The sequence below is a fragment of the Lemur catta genome, chromosome 16, assembly GCF_020740605.2.
Source record: "Lemur catta isolate mLemCat1 chromosome 16, mLemCat1.pri, whole genome shotgun sequence".
Lineage (NCBI taxonomy): Eukaryota > Metazoa > Chordata > Mammalia > Primates > Lemuridae > Lemur > Lemur catta.
Genome location: NC_059143.1, coordinates 22,720,479 through 22,741,951, shown reverse-complemented (window position 1 = coordinate 22,741,951; position 21,473 = coordinate 22,720,479). Strand labels below are relative to the sequence as shown.

At 37.3% G+C, this 21,473-nt stretch overlaps 1 protein-coding gene across 1 annotated transcript in view; it reads right to left on the bottom strand.

The window, feature by feature from the left end:
* Positions 1-11,524, bottom strand: part of DSG4 (desmoglein 4) — a 40,550-nt gene extending 29,026 nt beyond the window's left edge. Inside the window, exon 1 of the mRNA XM_045527371.1 lies at positions 11,341-11,524. Within this exon, the coding sequence (XP_045383327.1) occupies positions 11,341-11,388 (48 nt within the window). The 5' untranslated portion in view covers positions 11,389-11,524. The remainder of the gene's footprint in view (positions 1-11,340) is intronic.
* Between the last annotated feature and the right edge of the window lie 9,949 nt (positions 11,525-21,473).

Below are 21,473 nucleotides of genomic sequence, written 5' to 3'. Positions count from 1 at the left end.
AGATTACATTTTCAACAAGTTAGAAGACAAAAGAAATGCGAAAGGTATAAGGGGAGTTGAGGAGTTAATTAGATCAAGGTATATATTTTTTAGGTTGGGAAACCATGACCAAATATACAATCTATAGGGAGAGGAAAAGGGGTTTGTGGAGCAGTGGTAGAGGGAGAAACAAGAAAAAGGCAGGGGGAGAAGGAGGAAGAAACCAAGCAGTCATTACAGTTGTGATTAAGAGAATAGGAATGGCTAATCAGAAGTGCAGGTAAAAGAGTTAGACCCGTAATAAGAAAGAATATTTCTTCTTCTGGAATGGAAAGTGAGGAGAATACAATGAAGAGAGAAAACTATTTTGAGGTGCAATTGGAGGAAAATTATGCATATGCCTATTTCATGGCTTTGACAGTTGGGGTGAGCAGGAATAGGAGGGGCTAGAGGAGACGGCAAAGGTCTCTAAGGTTGCTGGTAGGGAAGGTGACAGGAAGCCAGTGCCATGAATCACAAGGGAGGCAGGCCCAGCTAGCATTGTTGCATTAGGAAACACCAGAACTCAGAAAATTAGAAATAGAGAAAACAAACTATCATTCCATCACTGATGAAGAGTTTGTGGACCAGCTGAGATGAGGAAGTAAGCCTAGGATGTGCAGTCCATCTGGTTTGTGCCTTCTCTAGTAGAACTTGGCCATCTGGGAGTGGAGGAGGAGGAACAAGAGGGCTGTCTGTCCCAGGGTTGCGGACTGTCGTCAAGCAGAGTGGAGACTTAGAGAGCTCTTAAGATACTATTGTGAGCTTTGGCTAGTCAGGGAGCAGAGTAAAACCAGGGAGCACCAATGAACTGAGATGCTACAGAGAGACTGGGATGGGCAAATGGGGCAGAGCAGATTCCTCAGGTGTGAGGGGTGTACGAAGGGGTGGAGTTTACGGATGGGGGTTTGGAATGACAGATGAGTCCAGAAGGGGGAACAACGAGAAATTTGGCAGTGGCAGAATATCTCCTTTTAACTCACTTTCTCTCTCACGTGTAATTTTATTAGATATCAGTGAAATAGCCAGACCTGGAAAAGAAGATCATTATTTAATAGAAGATGGTCTTATTCAGTTGCTTATGATGTGCCATTTCACAATAAATATTGCCTTTGGGGGGTTAGATTTTTTTTATTGTTGTTAGAAAAGCAGGTGAATTTGGAAGGTATAAGAAAAAGTAAAAAATCACACAGAATCTCACTATCTGGAGATTGGAAAATTTTTTTCAGACTTTTTGTTTTTCACAAACACATATACAAATCGTAATTTGTTTTTTACTAAAAGGAAAACATACATGTAATTCTGTAATTTTCTTTTGGCACTCAACAATTATTGTGGTAAAGTTCCATGTGAATTAACCTATAGAGGCATAATTTGGGTGGTTGCTTTATGTATCACTTTAATGGCTGTCTTCCTGTCCAGGTCATGGGGCATTAGGACAACTGAGAATCCATACATTCTGCAGTTCATCGCTGCAGACTAAACCCTGACATGTGATTTTCAGGCACTGTCCTTCAGTGGGAGGTTAACAGGATGCCCTGCCTTGATGGATTCCAGAAGCTTGGTGAGCCCAACATGCGAGCTCATTTCAATTTTTTTTTTTTTTTTTTTTGGAGACAGAGTCTCGCTCTGCTGCCCAGGCTAGAGTGCTGTGGTGTCAGCCTAGCTCACAGCAACCTCAAACTCCTGGGCTCAAGCGATCCTCCTGCCTCAGCCTCCTGGGTAGCTGGGACTACAGGCATGCGCCACCATGCCCGGCTAATTTTTTCTATATATATATTTTTTAGTTGGCCAGATAATTTCTTTCTATTTTTAGTAGAGACGGGGTCTTGCTCTTGCTCAGGCTGGTCTCGAACTCCTGACCTCGAGCTATCCTCCAGCCTTGACCTCCCAGAGTGCTAGGATTATAGGCGTGAGCCACCGTGCCTGGCCGCCCATTTCAATTAATCATTTATTTATATATTTAATTTCAAGATATCAAGGAGGTACAAATGTTTTTGATACATAGATACTTTGTATAATGCTTAAGTCAGGGCTTTTGGTGTGTCTGCCATGAACCCATTTTTAATAAGAAATCTCGCTCTCCTCATCTTTAGATAGACACTCATCTGCCTTTTTCCCTCCCCTCCTCTACTTCTCTCTTTCTTTTTCCTCTGTGATATTCTCTTCCACTTGTTCCTTTCTCCCTTCCTGACATCAGTGGAGGCCTGACAGAGGACCACAATAGCATCATTGTGTTGCTTACCCCACCCAGTGAGGATAAGCCAAACTGCCAAGCCCCAGAGCTCTAATCAACCCATAACCTAATTTTAACTTGAAAGTAGTGAGTGCTTCCTAGCTGGAGCTCTGCTCATAATTCAGAGATGTGGCAGGTCATTTTCCCTCTTTAGTAGAATGCATATTCACCCTTGTTTCTGCCCCGTTTACAAGCCTGCAAGGTTAATGGTGTATCTATGCAGTGTTAAAACAGCACCAGAGAATGTACCCAAATCACCATTTTACTGATTATTCTATTTACTCAACACCTAAAGCTTCTTTTATATCACCTGAGATTATTTTACCAAATAGTTCTGATTTTGCTTGAATTTTGGTATCATAAAATTGCAGCCCCTGGTGCTGGGTAAATATTGAAGTTTATTTTGACTACTCCTAATATTGTCTTGCAGAGGTCTTCAAAAGTTTTTGTTCATGCAACCTTAACAAAATTCTGAAAAAACAATGTCCTTCCTCAAAGCTTTCTATAATGACAGCTAAATCTTTTTATCATAAAGTTGAAAGGTTGTAAAAATGGAATTTAACAATATTATAAATGTTGATATTTTAAAATAAAACCATTATATAACTTTTAAACGTAATCAACATAATCTAAATGCCATTATCATTTGATGCCCAGTGTCATCCATTAGAAAAAAAAATATTAGGTTGGTGCAAAAGTAATTGTGGCTTTAGCATTGTTGAAATTTGCTGTTTGATATTGGAATACATTCTTAAATAAATGTGGTTATGTTATACATCACTTCAGTGTGCATTTCTCACTTAATTTTTTTTTGCTAATGACTTCTTACTTGCTGTTTATTTTATATTTATTTTAGACTATGGAAATAATATTAGATAAAAAGCAAATTCAAGCAATTTTCTTATTTGAGTTCAAAATGGGTCGTAAAGCAGCGGAGAAAACTCGCAACTTCAACAATGCATTTGGCCCAGGAACCGCTAACGAACGTACAGTGCAGTGGTGGTTCAAGAAGTTTTGCAAAGGAACCTTGAAGATGGGGAGCGCAGTGGCCGGCCACCGGAAGTTGACAACAACCAATTGACCGCAATCATTGAAGCTGATCTTCTTACAAACTACATGAGAAGTTGCAAAGAACTTAACATAGACCATTTTACGGTGCTTTGGCATTTGAAGTAAATGGGAAAGGTAAAAAAGCTGAATAAGTCGGTGCCTCATAAGCTGACCAAAAATAAAAACAATCACCATTTTGAAGTGTTTTCTTCTCTTACTGAATGCAACAATGGACAATTTCTTGATCAGATTGTGATGTGTGACGAAACGTGGATTTTATATGACAACCGGTGATGACCAGGTCAGTGGTTGGACTATGAAGAAGCTCCAAAGCACTTCCCAAAGCCAAACTTGCACCAAAAAAAGGTCCTGGTCACTGTTTGGTGGTCTGTTGCTGGTCTGATCCACTACAGCTTTCTGAATCCTGGCGAAACCATTACATCTGAGAAGTATGCTCAGCAAATAGATGAGATGCACCGAAAACCGCAACTCCTCCAGCTGGCATTGGTCAACAGAAAAAGCCCAGTTCTTCTCTATGGCAACACCCAAACACACGTCCATTGCACAATCAACGCTTCAAAAGTTGAACGAATTGGGCTATGAAGTTTCACCTTATCCATCATATTCACCTGGCCTCTTGCCAACCGACTGCTGTTTCTTCAAGCATCTTGACAACTTTTTGCAGGGAAAATGCTTCCACACCCAGCAGGATGCAGAAAATGCTTTCCAAGAATTCATCAAATCCCAAAGCATGGATTTTTACACTACAGGAATAAACAAACTTATTTCTTGTTGAAAACAATGTGTTGACTGTAATGGTTTGTATTTTGATTAATAAAGATGTGTTTGAGCCTTGTTACAATGATTTAAAATACATGGTCTAAAATGGCAATTACTTTTGCACCAAGATATAGCTGAATACGTTCTTTAACAGTTGGAATTTATTTCCCTCCTATTTCTCTTTGAACTTCTATATCCTGTTTCCATTGATAAACCATCCCTTTCCATAGGCCCATCCCACTGGAATATATTTTTAAGCTTTAAATGTATTTTGATGTATTTTAGGGCTTTATTGAGCAGTCTATTATACTTCTCTGCAACAACAATAAGTATAGAAATTTTATTTTATTGGAATTTCTATAATTGTAAGGCTCTAAGTATTAAAAACCAATTTCTTCTGGATTGGATTTGCTTTACAACTCTAATTGGCAGCACAGTTGAGCAAATGACATGCAAATATGGACATTTTGATGCAATACATTAAATATAGAACGTAAAACTTTATTGGAAATGCACTGCAAAGAGATGGATGAAATTTTTAAAAAATTAGTTCATGAATAAATATTACATATTACTAGAATTAAACAAGTTTCAGCAACAATTTTATCTGATTTATTTGGTTTTTCTTTCAGTTTAAGTACTGAGAAAACTTATTCACATTAACAGATGATATTGGATGATTTTTTTTTAAGTAGCAGAGTCATTAAATTCTTTAAATTTACTCTGAATAATATGACCTAGATCTATAGAGTAATTTATCATTAAAAATGATTTTTTAATGACTTAGGTGACAACTCTATTAGGCCCTTTTTAAATTTTGTTGCAAACAAATAATTAAAAAGCACATGACTTGCAAAAGGATTTTGCAAGTTTAGAGACAATTCTCTTTCTTAATACGGAAATCATTATTTTGAATTATCCCTTAGTTAATTGCCCTGCATAGTTTTATAATCCACTGTGGTGCAACACAGTAATATTTACTATGGATGAGAGCTGGAACTTTTATTTTTAAGGGGGATTTGGGAGAGGAGAACCAGCTTGATACGTGAGGCTCAGGTGTATGCTAAGGTTGACTCATTTACATATATACACGGAAGCTGAGGTCTGGAAAAGTGATTCCTTTAAAACTGTGCCCTAGTACCCCTTGAGGTGCTCATGCATTTCAGCAAAATATGCACCCTAATATGAAGACTATTGTTAAAGTAGCAATGAAGCTGCTATTAAGTTTCTTAAATCAGTGTACATTTTCAAAGTCAAATAATTTATATTCTACAATGGATATGTAGCCCTATATTGCAATTTGGCTTCATTAAAAAACTGTTTAGAAATAAATTCTTTAGACTTGGAAGCAGAAGAACTGACTATAAGCTTTGGCTCTGTTGTTTACCAGTAGTGTGACTTTGAAAAACTACCCTAGCTTCTCCCTTTTCACACGCCAAATAGAATCACAGATGTGAAAGTGACAGGCACAGCAAATGCTCCGTACATTTGTAAAGAGGAAGGAAGAGTGAAAAGAGAGTTTTCTTCTGTGCTTTAGAGGGTGTGTTCATAGTACCTCTACACATAAATGTACTAGTAAATAATTTTTAAAGACTTGAACGTAGCCAGGTCAACTAAAGATTTGTCTTAGTTTAAAAAGATAAAGTGCTCTGAGTTCATTCTACCTTGCTCTTGTCCTCTCTGTAGAGACCAGCTTAACTGAAGGATAGCAACAACTCAAGGTAGCTCTAAGAATCCTTGAGTGTAAGCTTCTTTTCATCCTTTTGCTGTCCCTGACATTTTTAGGCCAGGGCAGTTGCAGTGCTAGATCCCAAGGTTTGTATCTAGCAGAAATAAGCCATGTTTGATGGAGGCTTCCGTGGTACACGCCTGCTACTTCTGCTTTCTGCTCAGCTGGCTCTACTGATGTGGGTACCAGTAGCCAGGCCCTCCCAATCCCCTCACTTCATGTGCAGGTCTCCATGGAGCAACTTGGCAGGTGTTACTGTCAGGCCCTGTGAAATCATGAGCCCTGTCAGGAGGCTTCACTTTCCAGGAAACACCTGTGCATTGGTGTTTTAGAAGAAACAGGAAATGACATCATCATCCCCTTAAACAGCACAATATAGGTAACTACGTGAACCTCGGTGAAACTGTGAAAGATAGTTCTGGGCTCCGGAGTAATTGCAGAAATTCCTTGCCTATGAAAGTCACCTTTTCAGAGCACATGGGGGCCAGGCAACATCCTATTGTGTGGCTTGGCCTGGGAGCCTGGGTAAAAGACACACACGCAGAATGGATGTGGCTGAACCCGTGGCCACAAAGGTAGAGCACTAGAAAAGGGAGCTAGAGGCAAGTTCAGTTGAAGGAGGAAAACTAACCCGGCGAGATGTGCAGTATCCTAAATGTGTTATTGTCTCTGTGGGCCTGGTTGATGAGAGAGTTTCCTGTCTTCCTTTTGCCTTTGAGTGTCCTTATAACAAATTGCATTAATGGAAGGAACACAAGAGTAATTCATAGTTCCTGCCTAGAGAGAGCTACATGTTAAAAGAGGGGGCAAGCAGGTGAATGAAGAAAGATATTGAAATGGATGAGATACAGCAAATGAAGTATGTATAGGATTGGGTGTTGGCCCAAAAGGGGAAGGGAGTTAATTTTGGCAGAGTTGAAAGAATTTTGGTCTTATAGTGTTGGGTTCAAATCCTAACTCTCCCAATTGTGAGCTGACTCATTTATCTCCTGATCATTTTTAAAACATTTATAAAATGGGAATACTTCTATTTACATTTCAGGATTTTTGTAATATGTTGAAGTAAATTTAACTATAAAATACTTTGTTAGTGGAAGGTGGTGGACTGGCAGTGCAAGGACCGATAGCTCCAGAGAACCAATTCCTTGTTGTCTCAATTTGAAACACTCAAGGTCACTCTGAAGGCCACTAACCACATTAAAGTTGCCCATCAATATGTAGGTGGGAAATATATAGTGAAGTGACTTGGGTAAGAAAGACAAGTTAGATACTAAAGCCATTAATTCATTGAAACATTTTTCATTGACAAAACACGTGACAGACACTGTTCTCTGTGTGTGAGACAGGTTCTGACCTGTTATGATGTTTACATTTTTGGGGGGACTCATAGGAGATACAATATTTTATTATCATCTAACTTTTACCAAATTGCAGAAATTTTTCTGGGCCTTGTTTTCTCTTTCAATACTTGCTCCTAGAGAGCATATACTGGTTTTATATGTGGAATCTAAGTCATTATATAGTAGGTGCTTATTGCAGTAGTACAATAGAGATTATTTTCATTCTGAGTGTATTTAAAGTAGTAGCTACTGAACAAGGCTATTTTCATCTCTATGACTTACCTTTTTGAAGTTAGTTTTGAATTCATTTGTACATCTAGGACCAACTTATTAATAAGCAGTTCTTTCCCAAATAATACTTATAAAAATAATTGAGTAATGCAGTTGCCATCCTCCTAGGGACATGGTAGAGATGCCAAGTTCAAGCCTAATTATACTATTTTTGTTTATAATTGAAGGTATATCAATAATGGCATTTTAGTTTGCAAGCCGTGTAATTTTCTGCATAGAAAGGAAGGGCAAACAATTCTCATGCAAGTAACACCTGAAGGTTTCAGTCCAGGCACCCTAGTCACACACCCTGTCATCAGACCGCTCTCCATGAGTGAGGAATTTCAACTGCAATCCCACTTGGGGAAGGGAAGGAAACATCATTGCAGCTCAAACAACAGTTTCATTGCTCTATAAGAAACTCCCTTGATAATTAAGAACTAGACAGGAGTCATCAGACTACATACTCAGGATTTAGAAATTCTCTAAAAAAAAAAAGAAGTATCTTTAAACAAAAGGAAAGCATCAAAGAATCTCAAGAGCCATGAAATAGTTTTAGAGCAAGATTTTTATCTTACAACTCCCAGACATTATTGAGAAAACTATACTAAACTATACTAAAGTTATAGTTTATGGTATGGTAATAATACTAGATATCTCTTGGGATATAAATCTTTTTAAAAGTGATGTTCCCACCATAGATGCTGGAGGAATTTGAAGGCAAAAATATAAATTTGTTCACTTGGTTTAAAATATATTTAGTAATTCCTTAGCCACTTATATAAAAAATAATAATAGAGATGAAATTTGCTTCCATGGAAGCTTTAGCATGATGAGGACATTAGTAGTTTCTGTAATAAGCAGTACTGAACCCAATCATTTAATGCTGTCCAGGCCACTCTGTTTAGTACAAATAAAAAAACAAATCAGATAAAGTGGTTTTTTCCCCCATCATTATACCTCTGGAAATTTGCCTGACAAAATAAATAAAACCAAATTTCTGTTCCACGTGTCAGAGTAACATTTTTTGTGTGTGCGAGAGCTAAATTGATAAGTGGCTAGGTTAGCTCTAAGTGTGTTTTTAAATTTTGATGCCTGATTTCAACTTATAATGAGGTAATAGCTATACTTTTGACTACCTACATTCTTTACTTTCCAAGAATCAGACCATTTAATGGAAGTGTTCACATCTTACGTGTAGCATAAATGGTCACCATGTGTAGACAAAAATTCTCATCTGATAAATGAGTGTTTTTTATGATCTTATCAACTTGATAAAATATAGGCCTCTTCCAGCTAATAACTGTTCTGCCTTAAGTGATTCCTTCCTAATAAAATTTATACAATCCATATCATTACCTAAGTCTTCAGATTCTCCAGCCAAATTTATGAAAACAATATTCTGGAGCCAGAGAGGAACTTCTGCTGTGTAGGTATTCAGTAGAGATTATTATAGGATTACAGAATTTCTATAGTGGAAGAAAGTCAGTGACATGATGCTAACCATGCATTGTCACATGGGGTACAATGAAGCCCCGAGAAGTTGGGTGCTTTTGCTGAAGTTATGCTGCCACCTGGAAGGGGAGCTGTGACTCAGACCCAGGACTTCTGAGTCTTGGTTCAGGGTTGAGCTCCTCATGTGTTTTATAGCAGAAGGACATGATGAACATCCTTAGATCCTCTAGAAAATGCCAGCAGACTCATGTGGTAAAATAAATGCCCTATTGTAACCTAGAGTTTTGGGTACCTTTATTGGGTAAGTCAGTCAAAACTTTGTTTAAAGTACTCCTTGTGGTTGAGATGTGGCTGACATAAAGTACCTGTAAGTCTCTGAGAGGTGGCCACACCTTCATTAGCGTATGCTGCAATGATGCCCCAGAGAGTCTTTGATTTAGTTAATGGAAAAGGGGCAGAGTTCAAGTTCAGGAAATTAAAGATGAGTAGGCATGCTTATTTTCCTATAATATCTATAACATCATATTGATTCTCCTTAAACATTTTTTGCATTTACTTTAATCCTGAAATTTACTAGAAGTCTCTACTTCCCAGTTCCAGACATTAATTGATATCTTAAGAGACCTATTAGAGATGCATAAAGAATTTAAGTCTATCACAATTACCGTGAAATGCGAAACACAAATACTTCAGTATCAACAAGGCCTGGGAAGAATTAAGTATCAAAACGCTAGGTTTACCAAGGAAAACAAATTACTGTTACCAAAGACAGATCCTGAGAATCCGACCCTTTCAAGATCAAGGAGAAGAAAAATTAACTCAATTAAATAATATTATCATAAAACATGCCCATGCAGAATTCAGTGCTCAGAAGTTGCCTCTAAAATCTTGACACATGCAGTTTTCCATACAGAAAACAAAAGGTTTGTCTGAGTCACAGCATGGAGACAGCCAATAAAACTGTAACAAAAGGTATATATTGATAATTTACTATTTCTATTAAAGACCAAGTCAGATTCTTGCCTCTTCCTTTAGTAACTTTTCTATTTCTTAGTAAGTAAATAATGATCATTGTAACAGGGCACTATACTTCTGTCTCGTGCTTTTCAGTTTAAAAATAATTTTTCAAAAACGGTCTTGTTTAATGATCAGGCTCCTAAACTCAGAGAATGCAACGTTCTGCAACTCATGTTCCATTCTAAGCTTAGGCTGTGTGCCCTTTGGCAATGTTGGGCTCTTGACTTGCTTTTGAAGTTTAGGAACATGAACTCCAGAAGAGTGGCACTCCTGTGCCTACTGGACAATGATGTGGTCCCATCTCTCCCAGGCCTGGCTGCCCTTGGTCTCTTAGCATTGATGTTCAGTGGAGTCTGTCTAATGCCACTTGCCCGACAATAGGATGGGGATCGTTTTTCAAGCTTATGTTGTAGCACCACTGCAGAGTGGAGACCGAGGTGTGGCCAACTACAGTGTATTTGCCTTAATTTACTTTGGAAAAAAACATACAATTTTCTAATAATCCCCTCCCCTTATCTTTCCACTTTTTTATCTCAACTATTTTGACTGCATTGTTCTGTCAATTCATCATTAGTAGATTTAAGCCTAATCTAATCCAAACTAGCTTAATTGATTCTTTAAATAAACTTTTCTAATTAAGTTGGCAATAGTTTGGTGAACTGGCCAAGTGAATCATCGTTCCTCTGTGGACCTGGAATTAGAATCTGCCTTATCTCTTTCAAGGGGGTACCTGCTATGAGTGGTGCCTGTCTGGAAATCACTTCATCCTCTGGGCACCCAAGGGTTGGAGGAAAGTAATATAACATCCAAAATGCCATGTTTACTTTAAAGAAATAGATCATTTAAATATTTTTTTCCTGGACTGTAGGAATATTTTAGTATTTCCAGAAGAAGTTTATCTTGATGGCTTGGCTTTCTTCATTTTTCTTTAGGCATTTCTGAATGGCAAAAAAGTCTCATATGCCTTACATATATCATAATTAGTTGCAATATAATTTTGACATAACTACTATTCCTCCACTTTAAAAGAAACTCACAGGGAAATAACTGTTTAAAAGAAACAGGCTTGATCAACTTTCTTTCAAATTTAGAACCCATTTGCACTGGGAATTTTCACAAGCAATCTAAGTATAAGAAAATAGAAAAAACACTTTTTTTTCAAATTTAAAATTTTAGAATTGTCCTAGCATTTAATTTAAATTAGATTATGTCTCAGAGACCATAAAAATCTAATTTATCCAGATTCTCACCCTGCTTCTCTATGGCATTTGGTCCCTCGAGGCATAGAGAGTCCTTTGAAATCAACAGAGACTGAACTCCTAGAACTCTCTTTGCAGGAAGGGGATTAAAAATGGAACAAATCCCAAACAGAAAGCCGGACAGCTGACAGAAGAGACAAGACCTCAAGGCTGCATTGCCTCCCCAGGCCTTTAAATTCTACTTACCATTAGGATGATCAAAAGACAAATGTTTCGGAAAAGAAGCCAGTCCATTCCTTTGGGTCTGTCTTGCACACGAACCCTGGTGAGATTTAATTTTAGTCCTGGTATTCCGGGTCCTGAATTCGGCTCTGCAGCAAGATGTGCTTCAAGACGTCTTTTTAGGAGGGCATGGATGATAACTCTGGTGCTCTCTGGGCAGAAAGATGAAGATATTCTATAATGACTCTGTTTCCCCACCCCAAACTCCTGGGCTGGTCTGGAAGACTGGCATTGTTTGGGCTCTGGGTAAGAACTTAGACACACCTTGATTCTTATTGCAATGAAACCCTTTGTTGGACACCAAAGAAAAATCTCACGGAGTGAGGACGAGATTTACAGGGAAGATAGCCAATGAATAATAAATTACTCACAACATAAAAAATAATTAAAACGCTAGGACCTATCATCATACTGAATAAAATTAGAAGGCTTCTTCTTACTGCCAACATTGTAAAAGCAAAATTACATACACTGACAACACACACACGTCCACTACAGAACCAACTTCAAGGAATGACACTTTTAGCAGAGGCCATTGTTAAAAGGCACCAGGCCTAACATATATGGTATAGGGAGAAAGATAGAAAAATGAAAGTCTCATCTCTTAATTCAGGAAATTTCAGCTTTTCTCTTTAAGAAGTCCTATGTTTGAACTGTAGTGTCAATTTTAAAGATGTTCTGAAATAACAAGGTCAAGATGAAGAAACTCTAATTTAACTAGTACCAGTATGTTTGTTTCCACATTTTGGCACCTTATTTCTTGATTATTCAGTCCAACCTCTAGGACACACTATTTACAAAATTGTCTTAGAGTAACCACAGTACAGTTGTCTCACTACTTGTGACATTTCCACTTATAAAAAATGTATAACATGGATGAAGAACAACTTTTAAATCAACACCCACATTTATTAAGGAGGAGCTGAAGTTGGAAACCTGAGCATTTAAGGGTAAGAGATCAGAGCAACATCTAGATATTTTTGAATATATTATTTCCCTCTTTTCATTTCTCCCTTTTCCTTTGATAGTATGGGTTTAGAAGAAGGTATAGCCTCCCCATGAGAAAATTGCAGGCTGGCAGCAACATCAACAAACATAAAAGGAACATACAGTTAAATGTTCTCCAATTGATCATACATGTTGGTTAGAGAATTTCAAAGGGAGTCTGCATTATGCCTTCACTACCCCATCACTGTAATTCAGAAACAAGGCTGACCCTCGTCATGCAATGTATTCCAAATAGCAATTGGTCTCTCGAGAAACTTAGTTTGAGCATTTTTGAAGACAACAGGAAAGAGTCTAGGCAGTTAGAGGGCTGGCATAGGATCCTTAAATGAAGAGAAATGAATTATATGTTGAAGATATTTACGAGAAAGAGAGAAGGAAATTATATTTAAGCAATGGAAAAAAATTGTTACAAAGAGGCAGTATTTGAAGATATCTGGGCAAGTCAAACCTTAAATTTGGGGCTATCTGCCTAATTCAAAAATATATAAGGTGACTAGATAAAGCATATGTTTGATATCATTTTTAAAAATACGTCTTCAGGTAGTCCCAAGGCTATTCAAAGTGGTGGATTCTATCCAGAAAGAACCTTAAAGAAAGCATTTCCAGTGAGAGGCCGTACCTCAAATGTCTCAACAAATGTCTCTCTAGGGACAAAAGAAATTGACTTGAAACTGGCACTAATTTGTAATTAATTTCAGTGTCTTCTAATTGGAAAACAAGTATTTTAGAAAGACATGGCATTTGCTGGCAGTTTGTTTAGAATGCGAACACAACCTACATTCACTGGGTAATTTATTAACCCACTGCTCGTTATATGCCAGATAGATCTTTAAACAAAGAGTTAGGAAAAGCATTATGATTAAATAATCACTTAAAAATTCTTTTGTAACTTTTTTTATATCTAACTGAGCTTTCATCGGTCTTCCTTTTCATGATTTTTTTTTGTCCAGAGGTTTGAAATATGACAATTATATCTACTAAAGAAATTTTTTCTTTTTTATATAGGCCTGAACAGCATTAAATTGTTTTTACTCATGAGATATATCCTCTATCAACAGTACTTAGTGAACTTAGGGCTCTTGGGACACAGTGGAAATTTCCCCTTACTGCCCAATATGTGGGAATTTACAAGTGGTGAGAAATCATTTTCAAGAGACAGGGTGGTATGAAGTGATTCTCTCCAACCCAGCCTACCAAGATCTTTCCATTGGCTGTAACCTTATTTTGGCCTTATTTTGATCCTTTTACAAAGCATTTGGTTTATTTTGGAATAAAGTAGGACAGCAAGAATTTGTAGTAAGGAGTGAGAATGTTCCTTGACTAACAACTTGGTGTACATATTTCTATTTCTAGAGACATATCACAAGCATCTGTGGACATAGTTTGTGTGTAATGGAAATTTAATGTGTGATACTGTTTAAGATTTGAGTCATAGAAACACAGGAGGAGAATACAAAGTGTTTCAAATCAATGGAATTTCAGGTTTAAGAAAATATAGCTGACACCTCTTTCTGTATGCCAGCCAGTTTACCATGGCCTCTGCATGTGAAATTCTTGTTGATGTCTGCGTCAATAGCGGAATTTGAGAGGATGGTGGAGAATATATAGAAGCTTCAGTGCTTCCAGTACTACGTTCTGGGGCTGTCATCAAAAATAAATGTGGGAGACCTTTGATTTTAGTAGGAATCACTGCAGAACAGTAGAGAATGGGGAAAGCCAAAGGGAATGGTTTAGTGGGTTTACAGTTATAAACAATGGGTCAGTCAGAGCTTAAGAAAGAACTAAGGGATCAGGGAGATGTCAGTGTCTGTCACGGTGGTTTTATTTCCATCACTGCGTCCAAGCAGGCTCAGAGGCAACCAATAATGGTGTATTACACTAACATGTATCGTACGGAAAGTTGGCCATTGTTTAACCAGCTAAAGAAATTTATTTTTGTATTATTTCAGGTAATGTTGAATGAGAATAATTTAATTTGCCTAAGGGAATTAATGAAAAAAATCTAGATCCTTATGTGACATAGCTTTCCAAAAGGGGAAAGCAACATTCTTCTCTATTGTTGTGTCTGATGGAGATATTTTACGAAGGTTTTCCACTTTTTGTTTACACTGTGAGTGGATGATTTCTTTTGAAATAGAAGATTTTCTATCTATCTGAATGCTATTTATAGGGTGAGTCTTAAAGGAAAGAAACAGCAAGCAACAGAAATAGGTACTAGATCATTTACATGGATTTCTCCAGCTTTCCTCATTTGAAAACTCATGGTTTCAGTGGTATCAAGAATATCAAGAACTTGAATCCAGAGATGATTATCATGAGCAGATTTAAAAGATTCCACAATAACTAAGAAGAGATCACTTGAAGCCTCATCTCATCTCATTACTCCTTGTGAGACTTGTGGGGCTATCTTAAAGCAGAATCCCCTGAGACAAAGCTTGGTCATGGTTGTGAGTTTAGATGGACAAAGAACAGTTACTTCTGCTTTTCTTGAGGAGTACCAGTCATGATAGAAACAAAGCATAAAATATTAATGCTTAAAGATTCCATAAAGATTGGCTGGGCCCGGTGGCTCATGCCTGTAATCCTAGCACTCTGGGAGGCCGAGGCGGGAGGATCCTTTGAGCTCAGGAGTTCGAGACCAGCCTGAGCAAGAGTGAAACCCTATCTCTACTGAAAAAAATAGAAAGAAATTAGCTGGACAACTAAAAGTATATATATAGAAAAAATTAGCCGGGCATGGTGGCGCATGCCTATAATCCCAGCTACTTGGGAGGCTGAGACAGAAGGATTGCATGGGCCCAGGACTTTGAGGTTGCTGTGAGCTAGGCTGATGCCATGGCACTCTAGCCTGGGCAACAGAGTAAAACTGCCTCAAAAAAAAAAAAAAAAAAAAAGATTCCATAAAGATTGTATAATCCAATCTCTCCCCTTCCTTCTCTCCTACCTATGTTATAGTAATAGTTCAGAGAGGCTGTAAGGTTTCTTAGTGCCTAAGGTAGGGGAAGAATTTCGTCTCCTAATTCATAGTCAACGTATCAAGTTACTTTTCAATATTAGTTACCTATGTGAAGGCAAAATAGTTGATGGGTGAATGTTATTAGCTTTAAAAAACTTTTCCATACTTTACACTTTGCTAAACTATTGAGTTTAGCAATCAGAGTATTTGTAGCCACCTTTTTATTTTTAGTACGTATTTATTTTTGATGTCAAACCAGTGGCATTTCATTTGTTCAGATGAAAGTATGCATTGAATTTTAGGGATGCTCTTGATATTTAATTATTTTGCTTATGCTTCCATAATATTTGTCCAAAATGGCAGGACATTTTTATCGCCCAGATCACATCCATAGAGAACACGCTTGTATTTTTCAAAGTAATGTCACAGGAGGCAGGTAATTCAATATGTGCCCATACAATTCTTTCTAAAAAAAAAAAAGAAATGTAATTCTCTATACAGGCAAAGACAGTATAGAAATGATGTTAGGGCAAAGTTTTCCATTGAATATCATAGTATAGGGTTATTAGTGGGTATTATTTAAGTATCCAAGGGCAGCACTATTTCTTGAAAATAGATGTTAGGGGAAAGGAAATTTAAAAAATATTTATGGTCCTAAACTATGTTTGTTAAATGCAGTACAAGTAGTTTCTAGAGCTGATGCAAGCAAAAGGGTTTTCATTAGCCTGGGCCTGGGGGGATGGACACAGGTAAACAAGGGTTGTCAAAGTTTTGACATAGACTAGTTGCTGTGAATACATGTCTGACTGTTCACCTCCCCCACTGAAGGTAAACATCCTGTCCCCTCATTAAAGCCAATTTATGTATGACAACAAGGGGCCAGCCAACCAGGTTATTTAGTGGGTGTCAGAAGTCATGGAGATTGAACAGCAGTTTCCTAAAGGGTTATGTTAATTCCATAAGGATGATGTTAGTTTACACCCTAAAACCATACTTACACCCTGACAGAGGTGCTTTGTTGATTCTTTCTGTGACTTCACAGATGTGGGATGTATTCCAAATAAGTGGAGACGACAGCATAGTGTGGCTTCTAGCTCTGTGTTAATTAAAGTGTATTAGTCACATACTTTTACATACTTGCTACATACTTATCCTGGAAATGTCATCTTAGTTCACTTCCTGACTCCCGATCATGATAGTGGCAGCTGTTCCATAGTGGTAATTACTTAGATGTCACTCTGGCTTCTTCAGTGACATTGGCAATGTCCCACTTTGGAGAAGCTGGAAAGTGTGTTTACTCCTTGGTGCTGTTATACATCTGGCATCACTGGATATGGCATCTGGGTAGCTCAGGATGTTTGGGGAAGAAATCTCAGAATAGGAAGGTCAAAAGATAGGCAGTACTTTTTGAAATATATTTCTTGGACCTGTATATAGAAAATGCAGATATCTTGGCCCCAGATTTACTGAATCAGAATCTCTGGGGATGAGACCTGGCAGTACTCATTCTCAAAATGCTCTCCAGGTAATTCTGGGGCTACAGGCTGAAGTTCAAGCACTACTGAGTCAGGGTAATTACCTGGTCCTATGGGTTGCTTAGAGAGAAATAGCGCCTGGTAAACAAGGACGTTTTTAAATATGAATAAGGTTAGCATCTCTTCATGGGGTTGTTGGGGATGATGTTGGCCATTTGTATTTCTTTTTATTTGCAATGTTTACTTCCTTTTTCCTTTTTTCCATTGTGCTACTGATGTCTTTAATACTGATTTGTAAACACGCCTCATATATAAAGGAAATTAGCCTCTGTTGTATGTGTTGCAATTATTTTTTACTTCATTGTTTTTTTCGCCTTTAAATTTGCTTGGGATATTTTTTGAAATTGATAAGGATATTTTAGGGGGGTACAGGACAGGCAGGCTGTTATAAATAATTCTTCTTGGCCGGGCGCGGTGGCTCACGCCTGTAATCCTAGCTCTGGGAGGCCGAGGCGGGTGGATCGCTCGAGGTCAGGAGTTCGAGACCAGCCTGAGCAAGAGTGAGACCCTGTCTCTACTAAAAATAGAAAGAAATTATCTGGCCAACTAAAAATATATAAACAAAAAAATTAGCCGGGCATGGTGGCTCATGCCTGTAGTCCCAGCTACTCGGGAGGCTGAGGCAGTAGGATCGCTTAAGCCCAGGAGTCTGAGGTTGCTGTGAGCTAGGCTGATGCCATGGCACTCTAGTCTGGGCAACAAAGTGAGACTCTGTCTCAAAAAAAAAAAAAATAATAATAATAATTCTTCTTTCTGTATTAATTTCTTGTTGTTGTAACAAGGTTATCACAAACTTGGTGACTTAAAACAACACAAGTTTATTATCTTACCATTCTGGAGGTCTGAAATCTGAAATGAGTGTTATGCAGGATATGTTCCTACTAGAGGCTCATAGGAAAGAATCCATTTCTTTGCCTTTTCCAGCTTGAGGAGGCTGCTTTCATTCTTTGGCCCATGCCCCTCCTCGAGCAATCACATCATCTCCGCTCCCATCCTCGTGTGTCCTTCATAGCAGCAGTTGTGTGTGACTTCTCTAGGTTGTGTACAAGGAATAGAATTTTTGGGTCATAAGTTAACATTTCTTTAACTTGTTTTCCAGGTGGCTATACCAGTTTGAGCTCTCATTAGCAGCTGAAGAGAGTTTCCTTTGCTCACCAACACCAATACCCAAAGCATAGTCAGACTTTTAAGTTTTAGCCAATTTGTAGGATGGGAATTATATTTCATTTGTATTTCCCTGATTACTGTTGAGTTGAGCATCTTTGCATAGGTTTACAGGCCATTTGGATTTTTTCTTCTGTTAAACACGTATTAAAGCTTTCCCCCCATTTTTAATTGTATTCTTCTCTTTGTTAAACAATTTTTAGTTCTCTGTGTTGTGCATATCTATGTGTCATTTGTAGGTTACACAGATTACAAATATTTTTAAGTTATTTTGTGGCTTATCTTTTAAAATGTTGAATCAAATCTTATAATGAGTATAAGGTATCATATACTTTTTTTCCTGGAGACAGAGACTCACTCTGTTGCCCAGGCTAGAGTGCTGTGGCATCAGCCTAGCTCACAGCAACCTCAGACTCCTGGGCTCAAGTGATCCACTGCCTCAGCTGTCTGAGTATCTGGGACTACAGGTGTGTGCCACTACACTCAGCTAAATTTTTCTATTTTTTGTAGAGACAGGGTATCTCTCTTTCTCAGGTTGTCTGAAACTCTTGGCAAACCTCCTGCCTCGGCCTCCCAGAGTGCTAGGATTATAGGCATGAGCCACCGCACCTGGCCTACTTATTCTTCTTTTTCAATTCTCATTTATCGTTTCCTTCTTTTATAGTTAACGCTCTTATGTCTTATTGGAGAAAGCTTTTCACACCCCTATAATATATTGCCTCATACATTTAAATCCCTAAATCACTTGGAGATGACTTTTGTAAATGGCACAGGATCAATTTCACCTTTGTTTTTCATATGGATACCTTACTGTCACGGCACATTCATAGAAAGCAGTGCTTTCTACACTGCTTAAAGTGCCAAATACAATAAATCTAAATGTGTGCATAAAATAAATCATATACAAATACAATATTAAAAATTTAAGTAAAAATGAGTGTTCATAAATCTGTGTATCTTTTATTAGTAGATGCATTTATGCTTTCTTTCTCTTTTTTCCTCGCACCTATTTATTTATTCTTATATCAGTGCTAAGTTATTTGAATTGCATGCCTTTTGGTAAATCTTAACATCTGATAGAGAAAGTTGTACTTTGTTCAGTTTGAAAGTGTTTTAGCTATTCTTGGCCAATTACATTTCCTATACATTTTAGAATCAGCCAGCTGTTTACAAAGTGAGATTCTGATTAGGATTCTGTAATATGTTTAAATAAATTGGAAAGAATTGTCAAATTTTCAATTTTGACTCATGTATTGGAATATATAAACAAAGAATATGTTTTTACTTTTTAAGGTTTTACTAAATACTATTTTATTATTTTTCACTGTTAAGGTCTTATGGAGACCTTTGTAATGCTTATTGTTTACTTGAGATTTCTTTGATGCTAGTATAAGTGGCATGTTTTCTTTAATTACATTTTCTTGCAGATAGGAATACAACTAATTTTGGCCTTTTGATTTTGGTATCTAGTAATTTTGTTAGACTCGTATTTGTAATTCGAATGACATATTCAAGGATTCTTTTGGATTTTTAAATTCACAGTCATTTAATCTGATAATAAGGATAGTTTTATTTATTTTTTTTCAGTCCTTATAACCTTTCTCCCCTACTTTTTGCACCATCAATACTATGTTAAATGAAGCTGTGATAGTGAACATCATTGTTTTATTTCTTTATTTCAAACAGAAAGCTTTTAATATTGCAATAAGTATGATTTTTTTGGAATTTTTAGGTATTTTCTGTAAGGTTAGAAAAATTGCCTTCTACTCATATCTTGCTAAGAATGTTTATCATAACCACATGTTGATATTGAGAAGATTATATGATTTTGCTCACTTAATCTGTTACTGTGTATGTTACATGGATTTATTTTTCTAATTTTAACAGAATCTTGCATTTTTGTTAATAAACCCAAATTTGGTCACCATTATTATTATTATTTTTTTGAATTGCAAACTCATTTATTTAAGTGAAAGAAGTCAGACAAAAAAACTGCTACATACAGTAATACTCCCCTTATCCACAGGGGATATGTTCCAAGACCCCAGGCAGATGCCTGAAATTGAGGATAGCACCAAACCCAGTTCCCCTCAAAAGGAATATGTTTCTGTTCATGTCCTCCATGCACAAATTTATTGCCTTTCTATCTTAAGCACTTTTTATGTACTGAGTCACCATTATTTTTGATATATGTCTGGATTCAGTTTGTGACTTGTCTGTTTAGGAATTTTCCGTTCATATTCATGACTACAATTAGCATGTTATTTTCCTTTTTTAAACTAATTTTACTAAATTTTGTTATCAAGGTTTCCACTAGCTTTATAAAATGAGTTGGGAATATTACTGTCTTATTCTCTTATCTAGCAGAATTGTGTAAGATTTAAATTATTTTTTCCTTGAAAGTTGGTTTTTGAGACAGTTTTGGTAAGTTATATTTTTTCCTATGAATTTGTTCACTTCATCTAAACCTTCTAATTGGTTGACAACAAGCTGTTTTTAATATCCTCTTATTATTTTTTAATATTTGTGGAATCCATAACTATTTTTAAAATACCTACAACTTTTTTTTTTTTTTTTTTGAGATAGAGTCTTACTCTCTTGCCTGGGGCAGGCTAGAGTGCCTCGGTGTCAGCCTAGCTCACAGGAACCTCAAATTCCTGGGCTCAAGAGATCTTCCTGCCTCAGCCTCCCATGGAGCTGAGACTACAGGCATGCAACAGCATAACTGCTTAATTTTTCTATTTTTAGTAGAGATGGGATCTTGCTCTTGCTCAGGCTGGTTTCGAACTCCCGAGCTCAAGTGATCCTCCCACCTCGGCCTCCTGGAGTGCTAGGAATACAAGCGTGAGCCACTGCTCCTTGCCAATACCTGCTATTTTTAATTTATGCTTTTGCTTTTTGCTTTGATCAGTCTCATTAACTATGTGACTTTTATTAGATTTTTATTGTTTATAATATATGCCTGATCATTTCAATATCCATATCTTTTTAGGTCTCTTACTGTTTTCTATTGTTTTTGCTGGTTTTTGTTCATGAAGTCTAGCTGGATTAGTCCTTGGGGTAGATAGATTGTGCTGTTGTATTCTTTTCCTCATACTCCTAAGTCTAGCCCCATATCCAGAGATTTCTATGGGGCTTAGTTATAGAAAATGAAGATGACATTTTTAGGGAGTGTGACCTTCATCTTTTCTGCCCCCCGCTAATCAATGGTGTGGAACTGGGTCCCATAAGAATGTTCTCTGATAATTTTATAGTTTGCGTACACCCCTAGATTCTGAAGGATTGTGTCACTAACTTTTAGAGAAATTGCCACTCTTGTCTTTGTCCATGTGGGCTTCTATAACAAAATACCAGAGGCCGAGTAGCTTTTTAATAACAAAAATTTACTTCTCACAGTTCTGGAGGCTGAGAAGTCCAAGATCAAGGCACCAGCA